The 22,420-nt window shown below is 39.4% G+C and overlaps 1 protein-coding gene across 1 annotated transcript in view; it reads left to right on the top strand.

Moving 5' to 3' along the window:
* Positions 1 to 305: 305 nt before the first annotated feature.
* Positions 306 to 22,420, top strand: part of LOC117305828 (mucin-17-like) — a gene marked incomplete at its 5' end in the record, with an annotated part of 63,178 nt that continues 41,063 nt past the window's right edge. Inside the window, 21 exons of the mRNA XM_033790702.1 lie at positions 306 to 382; positions 1,543 to 1,788; positions 2,061 to 2,162; positions 2,838 to 2,981; positions 3,286 to 3,398; positions 3,881 to 4,100; positions 4,584 to 4,841; positions 6,002 to 6,247; positions 6,519 to 6,620; positions 7,230 to 7,373; positions 7,678 to 7,790; positions 8,264 to 8,483; positions 8,968 to 9,225; positions 10,392 to 10,637; positions 10,909 to 11,010; positions 11,601 to 11,744; positions 12,050 to 12,162; positions 12,645 to 12,864; positions 13,352 to 13,609; positions 15,765 to 16,010; positions 16,281 to 16,382. Of these exons, the coding sequence (XP_033646593.1) occupies positions 306 to 382; positions 1,543 to 1,788; positions 2,061 to 2,162; positions 2,838 to 2,981; positions 3,286 to 3,398; positions 3,881 to 4,100; positions 4,584 to 4,841; positions 6,002 to 6,247; positions 6,519 to 6,620; positions 7,230 to 7,373; positions 7,678 to 7,790; positions 8,264 to 8,483; positions 8,968 to 9,225; positions 10,392 to 10,637; positions 10,909 to 11,010; positions 11,601 to 11,744; positions 12,050 to 12,162; positions 12,645 to 12,864; positions 13,352 to 13,609; positions 15,765 to 16,010; positions 16,281 to 16,382 (3,674 nt within the window). The remainder of the gene's footprint in view (positions 383 to 1,542; positions 1,789 to 2,060; positions 2,163 to 2,837; positions 2,982 to 3,285; positions 3,399 to 3,880; positions 4,101 to 4,583; positions 4,842 to 6,001; positions 6,248 to 6,518; positions 6,621 to 7,229; positions 7,374 to 7,677; positions 7,791 to 8,263; positions 8,484 to 8,967; positions 9,226 to 10,391; positions 10,638 to 10,908; positions 11,011 to 11,600; positions 11,745 to 12,049; positions 12,163 to 12,644; positions 12,865 to 13,351; positions 13,610 to 15,764; positions 16,011 to 16,280; positions 16,383 to 22,420) is intronic.

The following is a 22,420-nucleotide window of genomic DNA, read 5'->3' as shown; positions in this document are numbered from 1 at the left end:
CCCCTTTGTGATTGCCTCATGATGATTCTGTCATCTTCCTTGGGCGAACTTCTTTCCAATTGTGCAGAAGGTTTGTTTTCTTGTTTGTGAAATTGAAAGCTATTTTCTGTGTACATTGGTCACAGGCACTGGTGGCGCTGACACCACCATACCCGTCATCAGTGGCTGTCCCTCTGGGGCCTCAGGTGTACTGTCAACACAAGGAGCTATTGTATCATGGGTTGAGCCCACTGCAACGGATAACGATGGACAAGTAGTAGATGTCTCCAGATCTCATGCTCCATCTACTGCCTTCGCGCTGGAAGCACCACTGTCACCTACGTGTTCACTGACACGGCTGGAAACGAGCCATCTGCTTCCTTTGATGTTGATGTGACACCAGGTATATGTAACCCTATAAGGGGAGACTTCTCTTGAGTTGGTACTCCCGATCAGGGTATCATTTGTCAGCCACCTTATTGTTGGTCAATGAATATTATTTTGAAGATTGCACTCCTTAAATTCTCCCATATATAGCCTTTCAAGCCTGGGCAAAATAAAATTTGAATGCAGCTTGCTTTGTTCTCAAGAGACGTATAAGTGGTTGAAATGGCTGGGATATTATATTTGCATTTAACGCCCCTTTTTAACGTCCAATTTGCACATCTTCCAGTCAATATGCCTGGTTCGAAACAAGGTCAAAATGGGGTCATTGCATCTTGAATAAAGTATGGTGTGCCCTTTCCATAGAGTTATATTTTAGAAGTAGAGGGCGCACTGGCCTATATACACGACCCAGCATGGTTGCAGGCAGCCATTTTCTAAGTTGACAAAACAGGCATCCCACAGTGTGTGTTTGTGCGGCCATTTTGTAAGTTGACACAATAGCATCGCGTATAAAGTTCAATAAACACAAACTCCAACATGAATTTCGTTTTTAACGCGCGTACATAATGGCGCGCATGTCTCCTTGTGGTCTCGTCTTGTTTGTGCAAGCAACATCACCAGTGCGCCATCTAGTTCTTATATATTACTCTATGGCTCTTTCATAAGTCCTACAATTTGTCAAAATAGAACTTTTATGATAATAATCTATCAGTAAAAACTTACAATGAAATTTGTTTCAAGAAATAATTATTGAAATTTCAATTTTTTAATATTTATTTCAAAGTTTTGTTGTCCATATTTTCTTTCCGTACTGCCTGTAGAGCTGAAAATGTGAAGGCTATATGAGTTTTAAAGTGTGCCTTTGTTATTATTATTATTATTATTATTATTATTTATTCAGCCATTTCGACAATACATGACAATATAAAAACAATTTCCAGATGGGCTAGGAGTAGAACAGCACTCACAATTCGAATTCTACTTCAAATCAGGCTGTGTGGATTTGAACATCTAATAAAATATCTTTTAAAATCCATGATCTGTGTTTTCTTTGTCAGTAATCACCCCAATCTTATAAGTTAGATACTGTTTGGGCAGAACTATATTGCGATTTCCTTACATTCATTGTTACATCGATGTATTTTTGCTCATCTATTTACATATCTGGTGATGTAGACTACATCAGCCCTTTCTTTACCTTCTGCCCGACTGAAATCACAACCTACGCTGAGAACGGTGGGACGACTGCAACTGTAGACTGGACGTTACCGACGGTCACAGACAACTCTGGGGTCACCCCTGAGGTCACCTCGACCTATGAACCGAATTCAGTCTTCAACGTGGGCAACACCTTTGTAACATATACTGCTAGTGATGAGTCAGGCAACGGGGCTTCTTGTGTCTTCGTCGTCAGCGTAATCGGTTAGATTGATTTTAAACTATCTCAGCTCAACTATTGAATGAGTACTGTATCCAAAAGGATTCTCAAAATTTAATTAGGAGACTAGTTAGATACTAGGCCTTATGCCCAGTCTGAAGGTCAAAGTTCAAGTTGGATAAGACTTTGATATTATTATTGAGGAATGTACAGATGACTTGCGCAGTTGGCTGAAATTATGGCAGGGTCTTTTCTATATTTACTATCAACAAGAAATGAGGCAGCACCTGATGATGATGGTTTTATTTTCTGTTAGAGTGTTCATTAACGATCTCCAGCTGCTCAAATGGAGGAACATTAGATCCTGACTTCTGTGAATGTGTCTGTCCAGAGGATTACACTGGAGAAACCTGCGAGGGTAAGAATGATGATCTAATCTGTGGAGTAAAACTGTTCATATAAACTTTAAAGCTGATATGGGGGCAGAGGGTGGTTTACATCCTCCAATTATCTATACTTAAACACTTTCCTCTTGTACATAAGTTACCCCCCCCTAAAGTCCCCTCGAGAAGTTTGGTGATGTCTAAAATGTCTTGATTTACTGGAGTTTTCTGTAGAGCGAATACTACATTTCATTGTTCCCTATGCCGACTGGCCATACATGCGAATCGTTTACCACACCAGCACCCCTCTGCTACCCTCTGCGGCCATCTGCTGCCCTCTGGCCCCTCTGCTGCCCTCTGCTGCCCTCTGCTGCCCTTGCTGCCTCGGCTGCCCTCTGCTGCCCTGTCCTCGACACAATATGACAACTGCACTACATTAGCTTAAAATTGTTTTTATCAGTTCAGATAGGACTGTGAATTCTCAAGCTCTTAATTTTGTTCTTCTTGTTTGCGCTGAGAAACTTATTTAAAAAAATAAAACAGTTTATGAAGTTGTGGTAGACCCTGACGACACATCTGCGAAGTTCACAATGAAGAATCTTTAGGGGGGGGGGGAATTACACCAAGACTCCATCTTAGCACCAAATGATATTCTTTGTGTAATAAATGCATTCAGTTCAAACTGCATATTGTTTCTTGTTTCATTTCAGCACCTAATCCTTGCTTGGAAACCCCAAGCTTATGCACGACGGAGATTGGGAAGTATTGCGTTCCAGATGATAGCGTAGTTGGTTACGCTTGCCAGTGTAGGGACTATGATGGCTTTATTGCAAACAGTGATGGTGCATGCACAGGTGAGTAGGATTTTGAATATAGGTATTTTTTTACTTGGACCCAATTTTAAAGGAAAAACTGTGAGTAGCTTACGAATTGGTTTTTGGGCTCAGTTTCTTAAATGCCGCTTACCATAAGCAAAGCGAAAATCACTAACTGACAACAAGGCAGGGTCCAATATTAAAAGAAACATCTGAGCCGAGATTTATAACAATGTAAACTTGTATAGTGCCGGTGTCCGACACAAGCAGCGCTCATGGCGCTGCTCTACAAAAAACAACCAACAAGCAATGAATTATTTTATTTATTTATATTTTGTTTTAGAAACGCCGACCTTAAAGATTGGTGGGGTAACAATAAACTTGCCATTCACCTCTGGACTGACAAACCAACAGAGCAGTGCATTTAAAGAGATGGCTTCCAAGTTTATTACAGAGGTAAAATATTCTTTTTATTTTGTCAGCGTCTTGTTAAAACAATACATTTTGTTATGTTCTGAAACAGTTTTTAAACAGTCTGATTTCGCTTCGGAAACACGACCATACAAAAAATACTATCCATTAATATCTGTACTGTCTATCAGAAAACATTGATATTTGTAAATTGACTTTTATTGATTTTGGGGTTGAACAAAGAATTGACTAGAGTGGGATTCGAACCAACGACCTCCGGATTAACGTGCCGGCGCTCTACCAACTGAGCTATCTAGCCCTATATTGGCGGTGTCCCTATTTTGTCAATATCTTTGTTCGGGGTGCCAGTCAGAAGCCATACAACCGTTGACTTTTATTGATGACAAATTATTAATGGCGAGTAAAAAAATTGTCGTTAGGCTGAAAATAATCTTGCATTGGTAACGAAAAGAAAAGGAGTTTTTTAAACCAAGGTGACATTAAGAAACTTGATTTTCTTCTCTCAGATGACACGTCTATTCGGTAGCAAAGAAGCAACAAGATCCTTTTTGTCCTTGAGCGTCCTCAGCTTCTCAGAGGGTAGTGTAGTCGCTGAAATGTCAGCATCATTCCCCAGTGGTTCAACTCTACCAAGAATAACAGATATCATGGATGCATTGGCAGAGGGTACAATTTCAGATGGTTCCTCCGACTACCCCATTGACTCATCAGCTCTTGTAGTTGAAGGTAAAAACCAATTGTTTCCAATAATTTGCTGATTTTTAAAAGAGGGTAACCTTCCATTTTCAAAAAGATAAAGTCCCTGTTTAAATGGATAATTTGCAAGTCTCCAGCCTCGGCGTAAAATTAAGTAAAATGTCACTGTGTCTGATACTCCTCAAGTGCAATTCTTGTCAAAAATATAATTGTTTGATGGTGTCATGTTTCAAATATTAAAGACTTAAATTGGGTCTTTCAGTACACGTCCAGCCACAACTTTTAAGGCGTCTTCCATACAGTTTGCAACCAACTGCTGCTTCTAATCAAACTTTATTTTAAAGTTGTCATATTTCTCCCTACCTCATAATTGTCAGTATGTTTGTGCCCCTTTGTGATTTGCCTCATGATGATTCTGTCATCTTCCTTGGGCGAACTTCTTTCCAATTGTGCAGAAGATTTGTATTCCTGATTGTGAAATTGAAAGCTATTTTCTGTGTACATTGGTCGCAGGCACTGGTGGCGCTGACACCACCATACCCGTCATCAGTGGCTGTCCCTCTGGGGCCTCAGGTGTACTGTCAACACAAGGAGCTATTGTATCATGGGTTGAGCCCACTGCAACGGATAACGATGGACAAGTAGTAGATGTCTCCAGATCTCATGCTCCATCTACTGCCTTCAGCGCTGGAAGCACAACTGTCACCTACGTGTTCACTGACACGGCTGGAAACGAGGCCATCTGCTCCTTTGATGTTGATGTGACACCAGGTAATATGTAACCCTATAAGGGGAGACTTCTCTTGAGTTGGTACTCCCGATCAGGGTAGTCATTTGTCAGCCACCTTATTGTTGGTCAATGAATATTATTTTGAAGATTTCACTCCTTAAATTCTCCCATATATAGCCTTTCAAGCCTGGTGCAAAATAAAATTTGAATGCAGCTGGCTTTGTTCTCAAGAGACGTATTAAGTGGTTGAAATGGCTGGGATTATTATATTTGCATTTTAACGCCCCTTTTTAACGTCCAATTTGCACATCTTCCAGTCAATATGCCTGGTTCGAAACAAGGTCAAATTGGGGTCATTGCACCTTTAATCGGGTATGGTGTGCTCTTTCCATAGAGTTATATTTTAGAAGTAGAGGGCGCACTGGCCTATATACACGACCCAGCATGGTTGCAGGCAGCCATTTTCTAAGTTGACAAAACAGGCATCCCACAGTGTGTGTTTGTGCGGCCATTTTGTAAGTTGACACAATAGCATCGCGTATAAAGTTCTATAAACACAAACTCCAACATGAATTTCGTTTTTAACGCGCGTACATAATGGCGCGCGTGTCTCCTTGTGGTCCCGTCTTGTTTGTGCAAGCAACATCACCAGTGCGCCATCTAGTTCTTATATATTACTCTATGGCTCTTTCATAAGTCCTACAATTTGTCAAAATGAAACTTTCATGATAATAATCTATCAGTAAAAAATTACAATGAAATTTGTTTCAAGAAGTATTGAAATTTAAAGTTTTTAATATATTTCAAAGTTTTGTTGTCCATATTTTCTTTCCGTACTGCCTGTAGAGCTGAAAATGTGAAGGCTATATGAATTTTTAAAGTGTGCCTTTGTTATTATTATTATTATTATTATTATTATTATTATTTATTCAGCCATTTTGAAAATACATGACGATATAAAAAATATTTCCAGATGGGCTAGGAGAACAGCACTCACAATTCGAATTCTACTTCAAATCAGGCTGTGTGGATTTGAACATCTAATAAAATATCTTTAAATCCATGATCTGTGTTTTCTTTGTCAGTAATCACCCCAATCTTATAATTTAGATACTGTTTGGGCAGAACTATTGCGATTTCCTTACATTCATTGTTACATCGATGTATTTTTGCTCATCTATTTACATATCTGGTGATGTAGACTACATCAGCCCTTTCTTTACCTTCTGCCCGACTGAAATCACAACCTACGCTGAGAACGGTGGGACGACTGCAACTGTAGACTGGACGTTACCGACGGTCACAGACAACTCTGGGGTCACCCCTGAGGTCACCTCGACCTATGAACCGAATTCAGTCTTCAACGTGGGCAACACCTTTGTAACATATACTGCTAATGATGAGTCAGGCAACGGGGCTTCTTGTTTCTTCGTCGTCAGCGTAATCGGTTAGATTGATTTTAAACTATCTCAGCTCAACTATTGAATGAGTACTGTATCCAAAAGGATTCTCAAAATTTAATTAGGAGACTAGTTAGATACTAGGCCTTATGCCCAGTCTGAAGGTCAAAGTTCAAGTTGGATAAGACTTTGATATTATTATTGAGGAATGTACAGATGACTTGCGCAGTTGGCTGAAATTACGGCTGGGTCTTTTCTATATTTACTGTCAACAAGACATGAGGCAGCACCTGATGATAATTTTTCTTTTGTTTTCAGAGTGTTCATTAACAATCTCCAGCTGCTCAAATGGAGGAACATTGGATCCTGACTTCTGTGAATGTGTCTGTCCAGAGGATTACACTGGAGAAACCTGCGAGGGTAAGAATGATGATCTAATCTGTGGAGTAATAACTGTTCATATAAACTTTAAAGCTGATATGGGGGCAGAGGGTGGTTTACATCCTCAATGTTTCTATACTTGTACATAAGTACCCCACTAAAGTCCCCTAGAGAATATGTGATGTCTAAATTTCGTGATTTATTTTTCAGTAGAGTGTACACTACATTTTCATTGTTCCCTATGCCGACTGGCATACTAAGAATAGTTTTACACAACACAGCGCCCTCTGCTGCCCTCTGCTGCCCTCTGCTGCCCTGTCCTCGACACAATATGACAACTGCACTACATTAGCTTAAATTGCTTTTTATTCAGTTCAGATAGGACTGTGAATTCTCAAGCTCTTAATTTTTTTTTATTCTTGTTTGCTTTAAGAAAGATTAAAAAAAATAAAATAAGGTAGTATATGAAGTTGTGGTAGACCCTGTCGACACATCTGCGGGGTGATAATTCCAAGTTCACAATGAAGAATCTTTAGGGGGGGGGGGGGGGAGGGATTACGCCAAGACTCCATCTAAGCACCAAATGAAATTCTTTTTGTAATAAATGCATTCAGTTCAAACTGCATATTGTTTCTTGTTTCATTTCAGCACTTAATCCTTGCTTGGAAACCCCAAGCTTATGCACGACGGAGATTGGGAAGTATTGCGTTCCAGATGATAGCGTAGTTGGTTATGCTTGCCAGTGTAGAGACTATGATGGCTTTATTGCAAACAGTGATGGTTCATGCACAGGTGAGTAGGATTTCGAATATAGGTATTTTTTTACTTGGACCCAATTTTAAAAGAAAAACTGTGAGTAGCTTACGAATTGGTTTTTGGGCTCAGTTTCTTAAATGCCGCTTACCATAAGCAAAGCGAAAATCACTAACTGACAACAAGGCAGGGTCCAATATTAAAAGAAACATCTGAGCCGAGATTTATAACAATGGAAACTTTTATAGTGGCAGTGTCCGGCACAAGCAGCGCTCATGGCACTGCTCTACAAAAAACAACCAACAAGCAATGAAATATTTTATTTATTTATATTTTGTTTTAGAAACGCCGACCTTAAAGATTGGTGGGGTAACAATAAACTTGCCATTCACCTCTGGACTGACAAACCAACAGAGCAGTGCATTTAAAGAGATGGCTTCCAAGTTTATTACAGAGGTAAAATATTCTTCTTTTTTTGTCAGCGTCTTGTTAAAACAATACATTTTGTTATGTTCTGAAACAGTTTTTAGACAGTCTGATTTCGCTTCATAAACACGACCATACAAAAAATACTATCCATTAATATCTGTACTGTGTATCAGAAAACATTGATATTTGTAAATTGACTTTTATTGATTTTGGGGTTGAACAAAGAAGTGGGATTCGAACCAACGACCTCCAGATTAACGTGCCGGCGCTCTACCAACTGAGCTATCTAGCCCTATATTGGCGGTGTCCCTATTTTGTCAATATCTTTGTTCGGGGTGCCAGTCAGAAGCCATACAACCGTTGACTTTTATTGATGACAAATTATTAATGGCGAGTAAAAAAAGTTGTCGTTAGGCTGAAAATAATATTGCATGGGTAATGAAAAGAAAAGGAGTTTAAACACCAAAGTGACCCTAAGAAACATGAATTTCTTCTCTCAGATGACCCGTCTATTCGGTAGCAAAGAAGCAACAAGATCCTTTTTGTCCTTGAGCGTCCTCAGCTTCTCAGAGGGTAGTGTAGTCGCTGAAATGTCAGCATCATTCCCCAGTGGTTCAACTCTACCAAGAATAACAGATATCATGGATGCATTGGCAGAGGGTACAATTTCAGATGGTTCCTCCGACTACCCCATTGACTCGTCAGCTCTTGTAGTTGAAGGTAAAAACCAATTGTTTCCAATAATTTGCTGATTTTTAAAAGAGGGTAACCTTCCATTTTCAAAAAGATAAAGTCCCTGTTTAAATGGATAATTTGCAAGTCTCCAGCCTCGGCGTAAAATTAAGTAAAATGTCACTATGTCTGATACTCCTCAAGTGCAATTCTTGTCAAAAATATAATTGTTTGATGGTGTCATGTTTCAAATATTAGAGACTTAAATTAGCTCTTTCAGTACACGTCCAGCTACAACTTTTAAGGCGTCTTCCATACAGTTTGCAACCAACTGCTGCTTCTAATCAAACTTTATTTTAAAGTTGTCATACTTCTCCCTACCTCATAATTGTCAGTATGTTTGTGCCCCTTTGTGATTTGCCTCATGATTATTCTGTCATCTTCCTTGGGCGAACTTCTTTCCGAGTTGTGCAGAAGATTTGTATTCCTGATTGTGAAATTGAAAGCTATTTTCTGTGTACATTGGTCGCAGGCACTGGTGGTGCTGACACCACCATACCCGTCATCAGTGGCTGTCCCTCTGGGGCCTCAGGTGTACTGTCAACACAAGGAGCTATTGTATCATGGGTTGAGCCCACTGCAACGGATAACGATGGACAAGTAGTAGATGTCTCCAGATCTCATGCTCCATCTACTACCTTCAGCGCTGGAAGCACAACTGTTACCTACGTGTTCACTGACACGGCTGGAAATGAGGCCATCTGCTCCTTTGATGTTGATGTGACACCAGGTAATATGTAACCCTTTAAGGGAAGACTTCTCTTGAGTTGGTACTCCCGATCATACATCAGGGTAGCCATTTGTCAACCACCTTATTGTTGGTCAATGAATATTATTTTGAAGATTTCACTCCTTAAATTCTCCCATATATAGCCTTTCAAGCCTGGTGCAAAATAAAATTTGAATGCAGCTGGCTTTGTTCTTAAGAGATGTAATAAGTGGTTGAAATGGCTGGGATTATTATATTTGCATTTTAACGCCCCTTTTTAACGTCCAATTTGCACATCTTCCAGTCAATATGCCTGGTTCGAAACAAGGTCAAAATGATTCATTGCATCTTGAATAAAGTATGGTGTGCTCTTTCCATAGAGTTATATTTTAGAAGTAGAGGGCGCACTGGCCTATATACACGACCCAGCATGGTTGCAGGCAGCCATTTTCTAAGTTGACAAAACAGGCATCCCACAGTGTGTGTTTGTGCGGCCATTTTGTAAGTTGACACAATAGCATCGCGTATAAAGTTCAATAAACACAAACTCCAACATGAATTTCGTTTTTAACGCGCGTACATAATGGCGCGCGTGTCTCCTTGTGGTCCCGTCTTGTTTGTGCAAGCAACATCACCAGTGCGCCATCTAGTTCTTATATATTACTCTATGGCTCTTTCATAAGTCCTACAATTTGTCAAAATAAAACTTTTATGATAATAATCTATCAGTAAAAAATTACAATGAAATTTGTTTCAAGAAGTATTGAAATTTCAATTTTTTAATATATTTCAAAGTTTTGTTGTCCATATTTTCTTTCTGTACTGCCTGTAGAGCTGAAAATGTGAAGGCTATATGAGTTTTTAAAGTGTGCCTTTGTTATTATTATTATTATTATTTTTATTATTATTATTTATTCAGCCATTTCAAAAATACATGACGATATAAAAAATATTTCCAGATGGTCTAGGAGAACAGCACTCACAATTCGAATTCTACTTCAAATCAGGCTGTGTGGATTTGAACATCTAATAAAATATCTTTAAATCCATGATCTGTGTTTTCTTTGTCAGTAATCACCCCAATCTTATAATTTAGATACTGTTTGGGCAGAACTATTGCGATTTCCTTACATTCATTGTTACATCGATGTATTTTTGCTCATCTATTTACATATCTGGTGATGTAGACTACATCAGCCCTTTCTTTACCTTCTGCCCGACTGAAATCACAACCTACACTGAGAACGGTGGGACGACTGCAACTGTAGACTGGACGTTACCGACGGTCACAGACAACTCTGGGGTCACCCCTGAGGTCACCTCGACCTATGAACCGAATTCAGTCTTCAACGTGGGCAACACCTTTGTAACATATACTGCTAGTGATGAGTCAGGCAACACGGCTTCTTGTTTCTTCGTCGTCAGCGTAATCGGTTAGATTGATTTTAAACTATCTCAGCTCAACTATTGAATGAGTACTGTATCCAAAAGGATTCTCAAAATTTAATTAGGAGACTAGTTAGATACTAGGCCTTATGCCCAGTCTGAAGGTCAAAGTTCAAGTTGGATAAGACTTTGATATTATTATTGAGGAATGTACAGATGACTTGCGCAGTTGGCTGAAATTACGGCTGGGTCTTTTCTATATTTACTGTCAACAAGAAATGAGGCAGCACCTGATGATAATTTTTCTTTTATTTTCAGAGTGTTCATTAACGATCTCCAGCTGCTCAAATGGAGGAACATTGGATCCTGACTTCTGTGAATGTGTCTGTCCAGAGGATTACACTGGAGAAACCTGCGAGGGTAAGAATGATGATCTAATCTGTGGAGTAATAACTGTTCATATAAACTTTAAAGCTGATATGGGGGCAGAGGGTGGTTTACATCCTCAATGTTTCTATACTTGTACATAAGTACCCCACTAAAGTCCCCTAGAGAATATGTGATGTCTAAATTTCTTGATTTATTTTTCAGTAGAGTGTATACTACATTTTCATTGTTCCCTATGCCGACTGGCATACTAAGAATAGTTTTACACAACACAGCGCCCTCTGCTGCCCTCTGCTGCCCTGTCCTCGACACAATATGACAACTGCACTACATTAGCTTAAATTGCTTTTTATTCAGTTCAGATAGGACTGTGAATTCTCAAGCTCTTAATTTTTGTTTTATTCTTGTTTGCTTTAAGAAAGATTAAAAAAAAAAAATAAGGTAGATTATGAAGTTGTGGTAGACCCTGTTGACACATCTGCAGGGTGGGAATTCCAAGTTCACAGTGAAGAATCTTTAGGGGGGGGGGATTACACCAAGACTCCATCTAAGCACCAAATGAAACTCTTTGTGTAATAAATGCATTCAGTTCAAACTGCATATTGTTTCTTGTTTCATTTCAGCACTTAATCCTTGCTTGGAAACCCCAAGCTTATGCACAACTGAGATTGGGAAGTATTTCGTTACAGATGATAGCGTAGTTGGTTATGCTTGCCAGTGTAGAGACTATGATGGCTTTATTACAAACAGTGATGGTTCATGCACAGGTGAGTAGGATTTCGAATATAGGTATATTTTTACTTGGACCCAATTTTAAAAGAAAAACTGTGAGTAGCTTACGAATTGGTTTTTGGGCTCAGTTTCTTAAATGCCGCTTACCATAAGCAAAGCGAAAATCACTAACTGACAACAAGGCAGGGTCCAATATTAAAAGAAACATCTGAGCCGAGATTTATAACAATGGAAACTTTTATAGTGCCGGTGTCCGGCACAAGCAGCGCTCATGGCGATGCTCTATAAAAAAACAACCAACAAGCAAACAATTATTTTATTTATTTATATTTTGTTTTAGAAACGCCGACCTTAAAGATTGGTGGGGTAACAATAAACTTGCCATTCACCTCTGGACTGACAAACCAACAGAGCAGTGCATTTAAAGAGATGGCTTCCAAGTTTATTACAGAGGTAAAATATTCTTTTTATTTTGTCAGAGTCTTGTTAAAACAATACATTTCGTTATGTTCTGAAACAGTTTTTAAACAGTCTGATTTCGCTTCGGAAACACGACCATACAAAAAATACTATCCATTAATATCTGTACTGTCTATCAGAAAACATTGATATTTGTAAATTGACTTTTATTGATTTTGGGGTTGAACAAAGAATTGACTAGAGTGGGATTCGAACCAACGACCTCCGGATTAACGTGCCGGCGCTCTACCAACTGAGCTATCTAGCCCTATATTGGCGGTGTCCCTATTTTGTCAATATCTTTGTTCGGGGTGCCAGTCAGAAGCCATACAACCGTTGACTTTTATTGATGACAAATTATTAATGGCGAGTAAAAAAAATTGTCGTTAGGCTGAAAATAATATTGCATGGGTAATGAAAAGAAAAGGAGTTTAAACACCAAAGTGACCCTAAGAAACATGAATTTCTTCTCTCAGATGACCCGTCTATTCGGTAGCAAAGAAGCAACAAGATCGTTTTTGTCCTTGAGCGTCCTCAGCTTCTCAGAGGGTAGTGTAGTCGCTGAAATGTCAGCATCATTCCCCAGTGGTTCAACTCTACCAAGAGTAACAGATATCATGGATGCATTGGCCGAGGGGACAATTTCAGATGGTTCAACCGACTACCCCATTGACTCGTCAGCTCTTGTAGTTGAAGGTAAAAACCAATTGTTTCCAATAATTTGCTGATTGTTTAAAGAGGGTAACCTTCCATTTTCAAAAAGATAAAGTCCCTGTTTAAATGGATAACTTGCAAGTCTCCAGCCTCGGCGTAAAATTAAGTAAAATGCCACTGTGTTTGATACTCCTCAAGTGCAATTCTTGTCAAAAATATAATTGTTTGATGGTGTCATGTTTCAAATATTAGAGACTTAAATTGGTTCTTTCAGTACACGTCCAGCCACAACTTTTAAGGCGTCTTCCATACAGTTTGCAACAAACTGCTGCCTCTTAACAATCAAACTTTATTTTAAAGTTGTCATACTTCTCCCTACCTCATAATTGTCAGTATGTTTGTGCCCCTTTGTGATTTGCCTCATGATTATTCTGTCATCTTCCTTGAGCGAACTTCTTTCCAATTGTGCAGAAGATTTGTATTCCTGATTGTGAAATTGAAAGCTATTTTCTGTGTACATTGGTCGCAGGCACTGGTGGTGCCGACACCACCATACCCGTCATCAGTGGCTGTCCCTCTGGGGCCTCAGGTGTACTGTCAACACAAGGAGCTATTGTATCATGGGTTGAGCCCACTGCAACGGATAACGATGGACAAGTAGTAGATGTCTCCAGATCTCATGCTCCATCTACTACCTTCAGCGCTGGAAGCACAACTGTTACCTACGTGTTCACTGACACGGCTGGAAACGAGGCCATCTGCTCCTTTGATGTTGATGTGACACCAGGTAATATGTAACCCTTTATAAGGGGAGACTTCTCTTGAGTTAGTACTCCCGATCATACATCAGGGTAGCCATTTGTCAACCACCTTATTGTTGGTCAATGAATATTATTTTGAAGATTTCACTCCTTAATTCTCCCATATATAGCCTTTCAAGCCTGGTGCAAAATAAAATTTGAATGCAGCTGGCTTTGTTCTCAAGAGACGTATTAAGTGGTTGAAATGGCTGGGATTATTATATTTGCATTTTAACGCCCCTTTTTAACGTCCAATTTGCACATCTTCCAGTCAATATGCCTGGTTCGAAACAAGGTCAAAATGGGGTCATTGCATCTTGAATAAAGTATGGTGTGCTCTTTCCATAGAGTTATATTTTAGAAGTAGAGGGCGCACTGGCCTATATACATGTACACGACCCAGCATGGTTGCAGGCAGCCATTTTCTAAGTTGACAAAACAGGCATCCCACAGTGTGTGTTTGTGCGGCCATTTTGTAAGTTGACACAATAGCATCGCGTATAAAGTTCAATAAACACAAACTCCAACATGAATTTCGTTTTTAACGCGCGTACATAATGGCGCGCGTGTCTCCTTGTGGTCCCGTCTTGTTTGTGCAAGCAACATCACCAGTGCGCCATCTAGTTCTTATATATTACTCTTTGGCTCTTTCATAAGTCCTAAAATTTGTCAAAATAGAACTTTTATGATAATAATCTATCAGTAAAAAATTACAATGAAATTTGTTTCAAGAAGTATTGAAATTTAAATTTTTTAATATTTATTTCAAAGTTTTGTTGTCCATATTTTCTTTCTGTACTGCCTGTAGAGCTGAAAATGTAAAGGCTATAATTATGAGTTTTTAAAGTGTGCCTTTGTTATTATTATTATTATTATTTTTATTATTATTATTTATTCAGCCATTTCGACAATACATGACGATATAAAAAATATTTCCAGATGGGCTAAGAGAACAGCACTCACAATTCGAATTCTACTTTAAATCAGGCTGTGTGGATTTGAACATCTAATAATAATAATAATAATAATAAGACTTGTAAATGCGCACATATCCACCCTGCTGGGTGTTCAAGGCGCAGTAAAACCAAAAAACAAAACAAAAACAAAACACAACACAAAGAAAAACAGACACAACAAAATTAGTCATTGAAAACCTGTGACATAAGATAAGTTTTGAGAAGAGACTTGAATTTTGCAGTACAAAGACAAGATCGAAGATTAAGTGGTAGAGAGTTCCAGATGCGTGGCGCGGCTGAAGAAAAAGACCTGTCACCCCATGAGTGTCGAGACTTGGGTTCAATGAGGAGAAGCATAGAACTTGATCGAAGATTCCTTGATGGAGTGTAAACTTGAAGCAGTTCAGAAATATAGTGGGGAGCCTTGCCATTAAGAGCTTTGTGGACAATGAGCATCAGCTTGAAGATGATTCGTTGAGAGATAGGGAGCCAGTGTAGTTGTTTCAGAATGGGGGTGATAGAACACGATTTTCTAGACAGTGTCACAATGCGGGCAGCAGTATTTTGGAGCCGTTGAAGTCTGGAAATCTGGTTGTTAGGAAGACTGTAGAGAAGAGCATTGCCGTTGTCAAGACGAGAAGTAACAAATGCGTGAATGACCTTTTCAGTGGCACTTTTGTCCAAGTACTTGCGAATCTTACCTATATTCCTGATGTGATATGATGATAAACGAACAATGTTGTTGATGTGTGGCTGAAGTGTCATTGATGAATCAAAAATAACCCCTAAGTTCCGAGCTTTCAGCGAGGGAGCTATCCGAGCATCACCGATGGAGATGTATGGCACTGAAACCTTAGTTAACTGTTGACGTGACCCAAATAGAAGGAACTCTGTCTTATCATCATTTAACTTCAGGAAGTTTTGTTGTGTCCAACGTCGAATCTCTTGGATGCATTTCTCAAGTCTTGCAATAGATGCATTGGCGTTTTCTTGAGAAGATTTAAACGTGATGTATAGCTGAGCATCTAATAAAATATCTTTAAATCCATGATCTGTGTTTTCTTTGTCAGTAATCACCCCAATCTTATAAGTTAGATACTGTTTGGGCAGAACTATTGCGATTTCCTTACATTCATTGTTACATCGATGTATTTTTGCTCATCTATTTACATATCTGGTGATGTAGACTACATCAGCCCTTTCTTTACCTTCTGCCCGACTGAAATCACAACCTACGCTGAGAACGGTGGGACGACTGCAACTGTAGACTGGACGCTACCGACTGTCACAGACAACTCTGGGGTCACCCCTGAGGTCACCTCGACCTATGAACCGAATTCAGTCTTCAACGTGGGCAACACCTTTGTAACATATACTGCTAGTGATGAGTCAGGCAACGTGGCTTCTTGTTTCTTCGACGTCAACGTTATTGGTAAAATTAATTTTAAACTATCTCAGCTCAACTATTAAATGAGTACTCTAACCCAAAATTTTCTCACAATTTAATTAGTTGACTATTTAGATACTAGGCCTTATGCCCAGTCTGAAGTTCAAAGTTCATGTTGGATAAGACTTTGGTGTTATTATTGTGAAATGTACAGATGACTGGCTCAGTTGGCTGAAATGACTGCAGGGTCTTTTCTATGTTATTGTAAACAAGAAATGAGGCAGCACCTGATGATAATTTTTATTTTATTTTCAGAGTGTTCATTAACGATCTCCAGCTGCTCAAATGGAGGAACATTGGATCCTGACTTCTGTGAATGTGTCTGTCCAGAGGATTACACTGGAGAAACCTGCGACGGTAAGAATGATGATCTAATATGTGGATGAAAACAAATTAATAAAAACTCCAAAGCCGATATGGTGCAGAGGCAGAGGATGTTCTACATCCTCAATGTTTCTATACTTAAATACTTTCCTTTTGTACAGATGTACCCCTCTAAAATCGCCCTAGAGAATTTGTGAGTTCTAAATTACACGATTTTTGTTTTCTGTAGAGTGAAAACTACATTTTCATTGCTCCGTATGCCGGCTGGCTGGCTGGGAATAGTTTTTGGGTGCCCTGTCCTGGACACCCTGTGTCAACTGCACTACATAAGCTTAAATTGCTTTTTATTCAGTTCAGTACTCTGAATTCTCAAGCTCTTTTTCTACTTGTTTGCTCTGAGAAAGATTTAAAAAAAAAAAAAAGTTATGAATTTCTGAGAAAGATTATTTAAAAAAATAAGATTGATTATGAAGTTGTGGTAGACCCTGTCGACACTTCTGTTGCATTGGAATTCCAAGTTCACAATGAAGAATCTTTATGGGGGGGGGGGGGGGGTTACGCCAAGACTCCATTTAAGCACCAAATAAAACTCTCTGTTTACAGGTGGGGTCTACACAGTTTTTGTTACAACTTCAAAGTTTGATGGGGACGGAAATTTATCAGTAGTATTTTTCCATTATTTTTCAACTGATCAAGTTGGTCTAGTGGTAGAACTAATTGCCTCCGGAGTCGGAGGTCCTTGGTTCAAATCCCAGGTGGGGTCTACAAAGTTTTTGTTACAACTTCAAAGTTTGATGGGTACGGAAATTTATCAGTAGGATTTTTCAAACCTTTTTTAAACTGATCAAGTTGGTCTAGTGGTAGAACTAATTGCCTCCCGAGTTGGAGGTCCTTGGTTCAAATCCCAGGTGGGGTCTACAAAGTTTTTGTTACAACTTCAAAGTTTGATGGGGGACGGAAATTTATCAGTAGGATTTTTCCACTAAATTTCAACTGATCAAGTTGGTCTAGTGGTAGAACTAATTGCCTCCGGAGTCTGAGGTCCTTGGTTCAAATCCCAGGTGGGGTCTACAAAGATTTTGTTACAACTTCAAAGTTTGATGGGGATGGAAATTTATCAGTAGGATTTTTCTATTATTTTTCAACTGATCAAGTTGGTCTAGTGGTAGAACTATTGCCTCCGGAGTCGGAGGTCCTTGGTTCAAATCCCAGGTGGGGTCTACAAATTTTGTGTTACAACTTCAAAGTTTAATTGGGGACAGAAATTTATCATTAGGATTTTTCCATTAAATTTTGACTGATCAAGTTGGTCTAGTGGTAGAACTAATTGCCTCCGGAGTCTGAGGTCCTTGGTTCAAATCCCAGGTGGGGTCTACAAAGATTTTGTTACAACTTCAAAGTTTGATGGGGGATGGAAATTTATCAGTAGGATTTTTCCATTATTTTTCAACTGATCAAGTTGGTCTAGTGGTAGAACTAATTGCCTCCGGAGTCGGAGGTCCTTGGTTCAAATCCCAGGTGGGGTCTACAAAGTTTTTGTTACAACTTCAAAGTTTGATGGGGACGGAAATTTATCAGTAGGATTTTTCCATTAATTTTTAACTGATCAAGTTGGTCTAGTGGTAGAACTAATTGCCTCCGAGTTGGAGGTCCTTGGTTCAAATCCCAGGTGGGGTCTACAAAGTTTTTGTTACAACTTCAAAGTTTGATGGGGGACGGAAATTTATCAGTAGGATTTTTCCATTATTTTTCAACTGATCAAGTTGGTCTAGTGGTAGAACTAATTGCCTCCGGAGTTGGAGGTCCTTGGTTCAAATCCCAGGTGGGGTCTACAAAGTTTTTGTTACAACTTCAAAGTTTGATGGGGACGGAAATTTATCAGTAGGATTTTTCCATTATTTTTCAACTGATCAAGTTGGTCTAGTGGTAGAACTAATTGCCTCCGGAGTTGGAGGTCCTTGGTTCAAATCCCAGGTGGGGTCTACAAAGTTTTTGTTACAACTTCAAAGTTTGATGGGGGACGGAAATTTATCAGTAGGATTTTTCCATTATTTTTCAACTGATCAAGTTGGTCTAGTGGTAGAACTAATTGCCTCCGGAGTCGGAGGTCCTTGGTTCAAATCCCAAGTAGGGTCTACAAAGATTTTGTTACAACTTCAAAGTTTGATGGGGGACGGGAATTTATCAGTAGGATTTTTCCATTATTTTTCAACTGATCAAGTTGGTCTAGTGGTAGAACTAATTGCCTCCGGAGTCGGAGGTCCTTGGTTCAAATCCCAGGTGGGGTCTACAAAGTTTTTGTTACAACTTCAAAGTTTGATGGGGGACGGAAATTTATCAGTAGGATTTTTCCATTATTTTTCAACTGATCAAGTTGGTCTAGTGGTAGAACTAATTGCCTCCGGAGTCGGAGGTCCTTGGTTCAAATCCCAGGTGGGGTCTACAAATTTTGTGTTACAACTTCAAAGTTTGATGGGGGACGGAAATTTATCAGTAGGATTTTCCATTATTTTTCAACTGATCAAGTTGGTCTAGTGGTAGAACTATTGCCTCCGGAGTCGGAGGTCCTTGGTTCAAATCCCAGGTGGGGTCTACAAAGTTTTTGTTACAACTTCAAAGTTTGATGGGGGACGGAAATTTATCAGTAGGATTTTTCCATTATTTTTTACTGATCAAGTTGGTCTAGTGGTAGAACTAATTGCCTCCGGAGTCGGAGGTCCTTGGTTCAAATCCCAGGTGGGGTCTACAAAGTTTTTGTTACAACTTCAAAGTTTGATGGGGGACGGAAATTTATCAGTAGGATTTTTCCATTATTTTTCAACTGATCAAGTTGGTCTAGTGGTAGAACTAATTGCCTCCGGAGTCGGAGGTCCTTGGTTCAAATCCCAGGTGGGGTCTACAAAGTTTTGTTACAACTTCAAAGTTTGATTGGGGACGGAAATTTATCAGTAGGATTTTTCCATTATTTTCAACTGATCAAGTTGGTCTAGTGGTAGAACTAATTGCCTCCGGAGTCGGAGGTCCTTGGTTCAAATCCCAGGTGGGGTCTACAAAGTTTTTGTTACAACTTCAAAGTTTGATGGGGGACGGAAATTTATCAGTAGGATTTTTCCATTATTTTTCAACTGATCAAGTTGGTCTAGTGGTAGAACTAATTGCCTCCGGAGTCGGAGGTCCTTGGTTCAAATCCCAGGTGGGGTCTACAAAGTTTTTGTTACAACTTCAAAGTTTGATGGGGGACGGAAATTTATCAGTAGGATTTTTCCATTAAATTTTCAACTGATCAAGTTGGTCTAGTGGTAGAACTAATTGCCTCCGGAGTTGGAGGTCCTTGGTTCAAATCCCAGGTGGGGTCTACAAAGTTTTTGTTACAACTTCAAAGTTTGATTGGGGACAGAAATTTATCATTAGGATTTTTCCATTAAATTTTGACTGATCAAGTTGGTCTAGTGGTAGAACTAATTGCCTCCGGAGTCGGAGGTCCTTGGTTCAAATCCCAGGTGGGGTCTACAAAGTTTTTGTTACAACTTCAAAGTTTAATTGGGGACAGAAATTTATCATTAGGATTTTTCCATTAAATTTTGACTGATCAAGTTGGTCTAGTGGTAGAACTAATTGCCTCCGGAGTTGGAGGTCCTTGGTTCAAATCCCAGGTGGGGTCTACAATGTTTTTGTTACAACTTCAAAGTTTGATGGGGACGGAAATTTATCAGTAGGATTTTTCCATTATTTTTCAACTGATCAAGTTGGTCTAGTGGTAGAACTAATTGCCTCCGGAGTTGGAGGTCCTTGGTTCAAATCCCAGGTGGGGTCTACAAAGTTTTTGTTACAACTTCAAAGTTTGATGGGGGACGGAAATTTATCAGTAGGATTTTTCCATTATTTTTTACTGATCAAGTTGGTCTAGTGGTAGAACTAATTGCCTCCGGAGTTGGAGGTCCTTGGTTCAAATCCCAGGTGGGGTCTACAAAGTTTTTGTTACAACTTCAAAGTTTGATGGGGGACGGAAATTTATCAGTAGGATTTTTCCACTAAATTTCAACTGATCAAGTTGGTCTAGTGGTAGAACTAATTGCCTCCGGAGTTGGAGGTCCTTGGTTCAAATCCCAGGTGGGGTCTACAAAGATTTTGTTACAACTTCAAAGTTTGATGGGGATGGAAATTTATCAGTAGGATTTTTCTATTATTTTTCAACTGATCAAGTTGGTCTAGTGGTAGAACTAATTGCCTCCGGAGTTGGAGGTCCTTGGTTCAAATCCCAGGTGGGGTCTACAAAGATTTTGTTACAACTTCAAAGTTTGATGGGGATGGAAATTTATCAGTAGGATTTTTCTATTATTTTTCAACTGATCAAGTTGGTCTAGTGGTAGAACTATTGCCTCCGGAGTCGGAGGTCCTTGGTTCAAATCCCAGGTGGGGTCTACAAATTTTGTGTTACAACTTCAAAGTTTGATGGGGGACGGAAATTTATCAGTAGGATTTTCCATTATTTTTCAACTGATCAAGTTGGTCTAGTGGTAGAACTAATTGCCTCCGAAGTCGGAGGTCCTTGGTTCAAATCCCAAGTGGGGTCTACAAAGTTTTTGTTACAACTTCAAAGTTTGATTGGGGACAGAAATTTATCAGTAGGATTTTTCCATTATTTTTCAACTGATCAAGTTGGTCTAGTGGTAGAACTAATTGCCTCCGGAGTCGGAGGTCCTTGGTTCAAATCCCAGGTGGGGTCTACAATGTTTTTATTACAACTTCAAAGTTTGATGGGGACGGAAATTTATCAGTAGTATTTTTCCATTATTTTTCAACTGATCAAGTTGGTCTAGTGGTAGAACTAATTGCCTCCGGAGTCGGAGGTCCTTGGTTCAAATCCCAGGTGGGGTCTACAAAGTTTTGTTACAACTTCAAAGTTTGATGGGGGACGGAAATTTATCAGTAGGATTTTTCCATTATTTTTCAACTGATCAAGTTGGTCTAGTGGTAGAACTAATTGCCTCCGGAGTTGGAGGTCCTTGGTTCAAATCCCAGGTGGGGTCTACAAAGTTTTTGTTACAACTTCAAAGTTTGATGGGGGACGGAAATTTATCAGTAGGATTTTTCCATTATTTTTTACTGATCAAGTTGGTCTAGTGGTAGAACTAATTGCCTCCGGAGTCGGAGGTCCTTGGTTCAAATCCCAGGTGGGGTCTACAAAGTTTTTGTTACAACTTCAAAGTTTGATGGGGACGGAAATTTATCAGTAGGATTTTTCCATTATTTTTCAACTGATCAAGTTGGTCTAGTGGTAGAACTAATTGCCTCCGGAGTCGGAGGTCCTTGGTTCAAATCCCAGGTGGGGTCTACAAAGTTTTTGTTACAACTTCAAAGTTTGATGGGGGACGGAAATTTATCAGTAGGATTTTTCCATTATTTTCAACTGATCAAGTTGGTCTAGTGGTAGAACTAATTGCCTCCGGAGTTGGAGGTCCTTGGTTCAAATCCCAGGTGGGGTCTACAAAGTTTTTGTTACAACTTCAAAGTTTGATGGGGGACGGAAATTTATCAGTAGGATTTTTCCATTATTTTTCAACTGATCAAGTTGGTCTAGTGGTAGAACTAATTGCCTCCGGAGTCGGAGGTCCTTGGTTCAAATCCCAGGTGGGGTCTACAAAGTTTTTGTTACAACTTCAAAGTTTGATGGGGGACGGAAATTTATCAGTAGGATTTTTCCATTAATTTTCAACTGATCAAGTTGGTCTAGTGGTAGAACTAATTGCCTCCGGAGTTGGAGGTCCTTGGTTCAAATCCCAGGTGGGGTCTACAAAGATTTTGTTACAACTTCAAAGTTTGATGGGGGACGGAAATTTATCAGTAGGATTTTTCCATTATTTTTCAACTGATCAAGTTGGTCTAGTGGTAGAACTAATTGCCTCCGGAGTCGGAGGTCCTTGGTTCAAATCCCAGGTGGGGTCTACAAAGTTTTTGTTACAACTTCAAAGTTTGATGGGGGACGGAAATTTATCAGTAGGATTTTTCCATTATTTTTCAACTGATCAAGTTGGTCTAGTGGTAGAACTAATTGCCTCCGGAGTCGGAGG

The sequence above is a fragment of the Asterias rubens genome, unplaced genomic scaffold (genome assembly GCF_902459465.1).
Source record: "Asterias rubens unplaced genomic scaffold, eAstRub1.3, whole genome shotgun sequence".
Lineage (NCBI taxonomy): Eukaryota > Metazoa > Echinodermata > Asteroidea > Forcipulatida > Asteriidae > Asterias > Asterias rubens.
The sequence above is the reverse complement of the archived record's forward strand: the minus strand, read 5'-3'. Positions and strand labels throughout refer to the sequence as shown.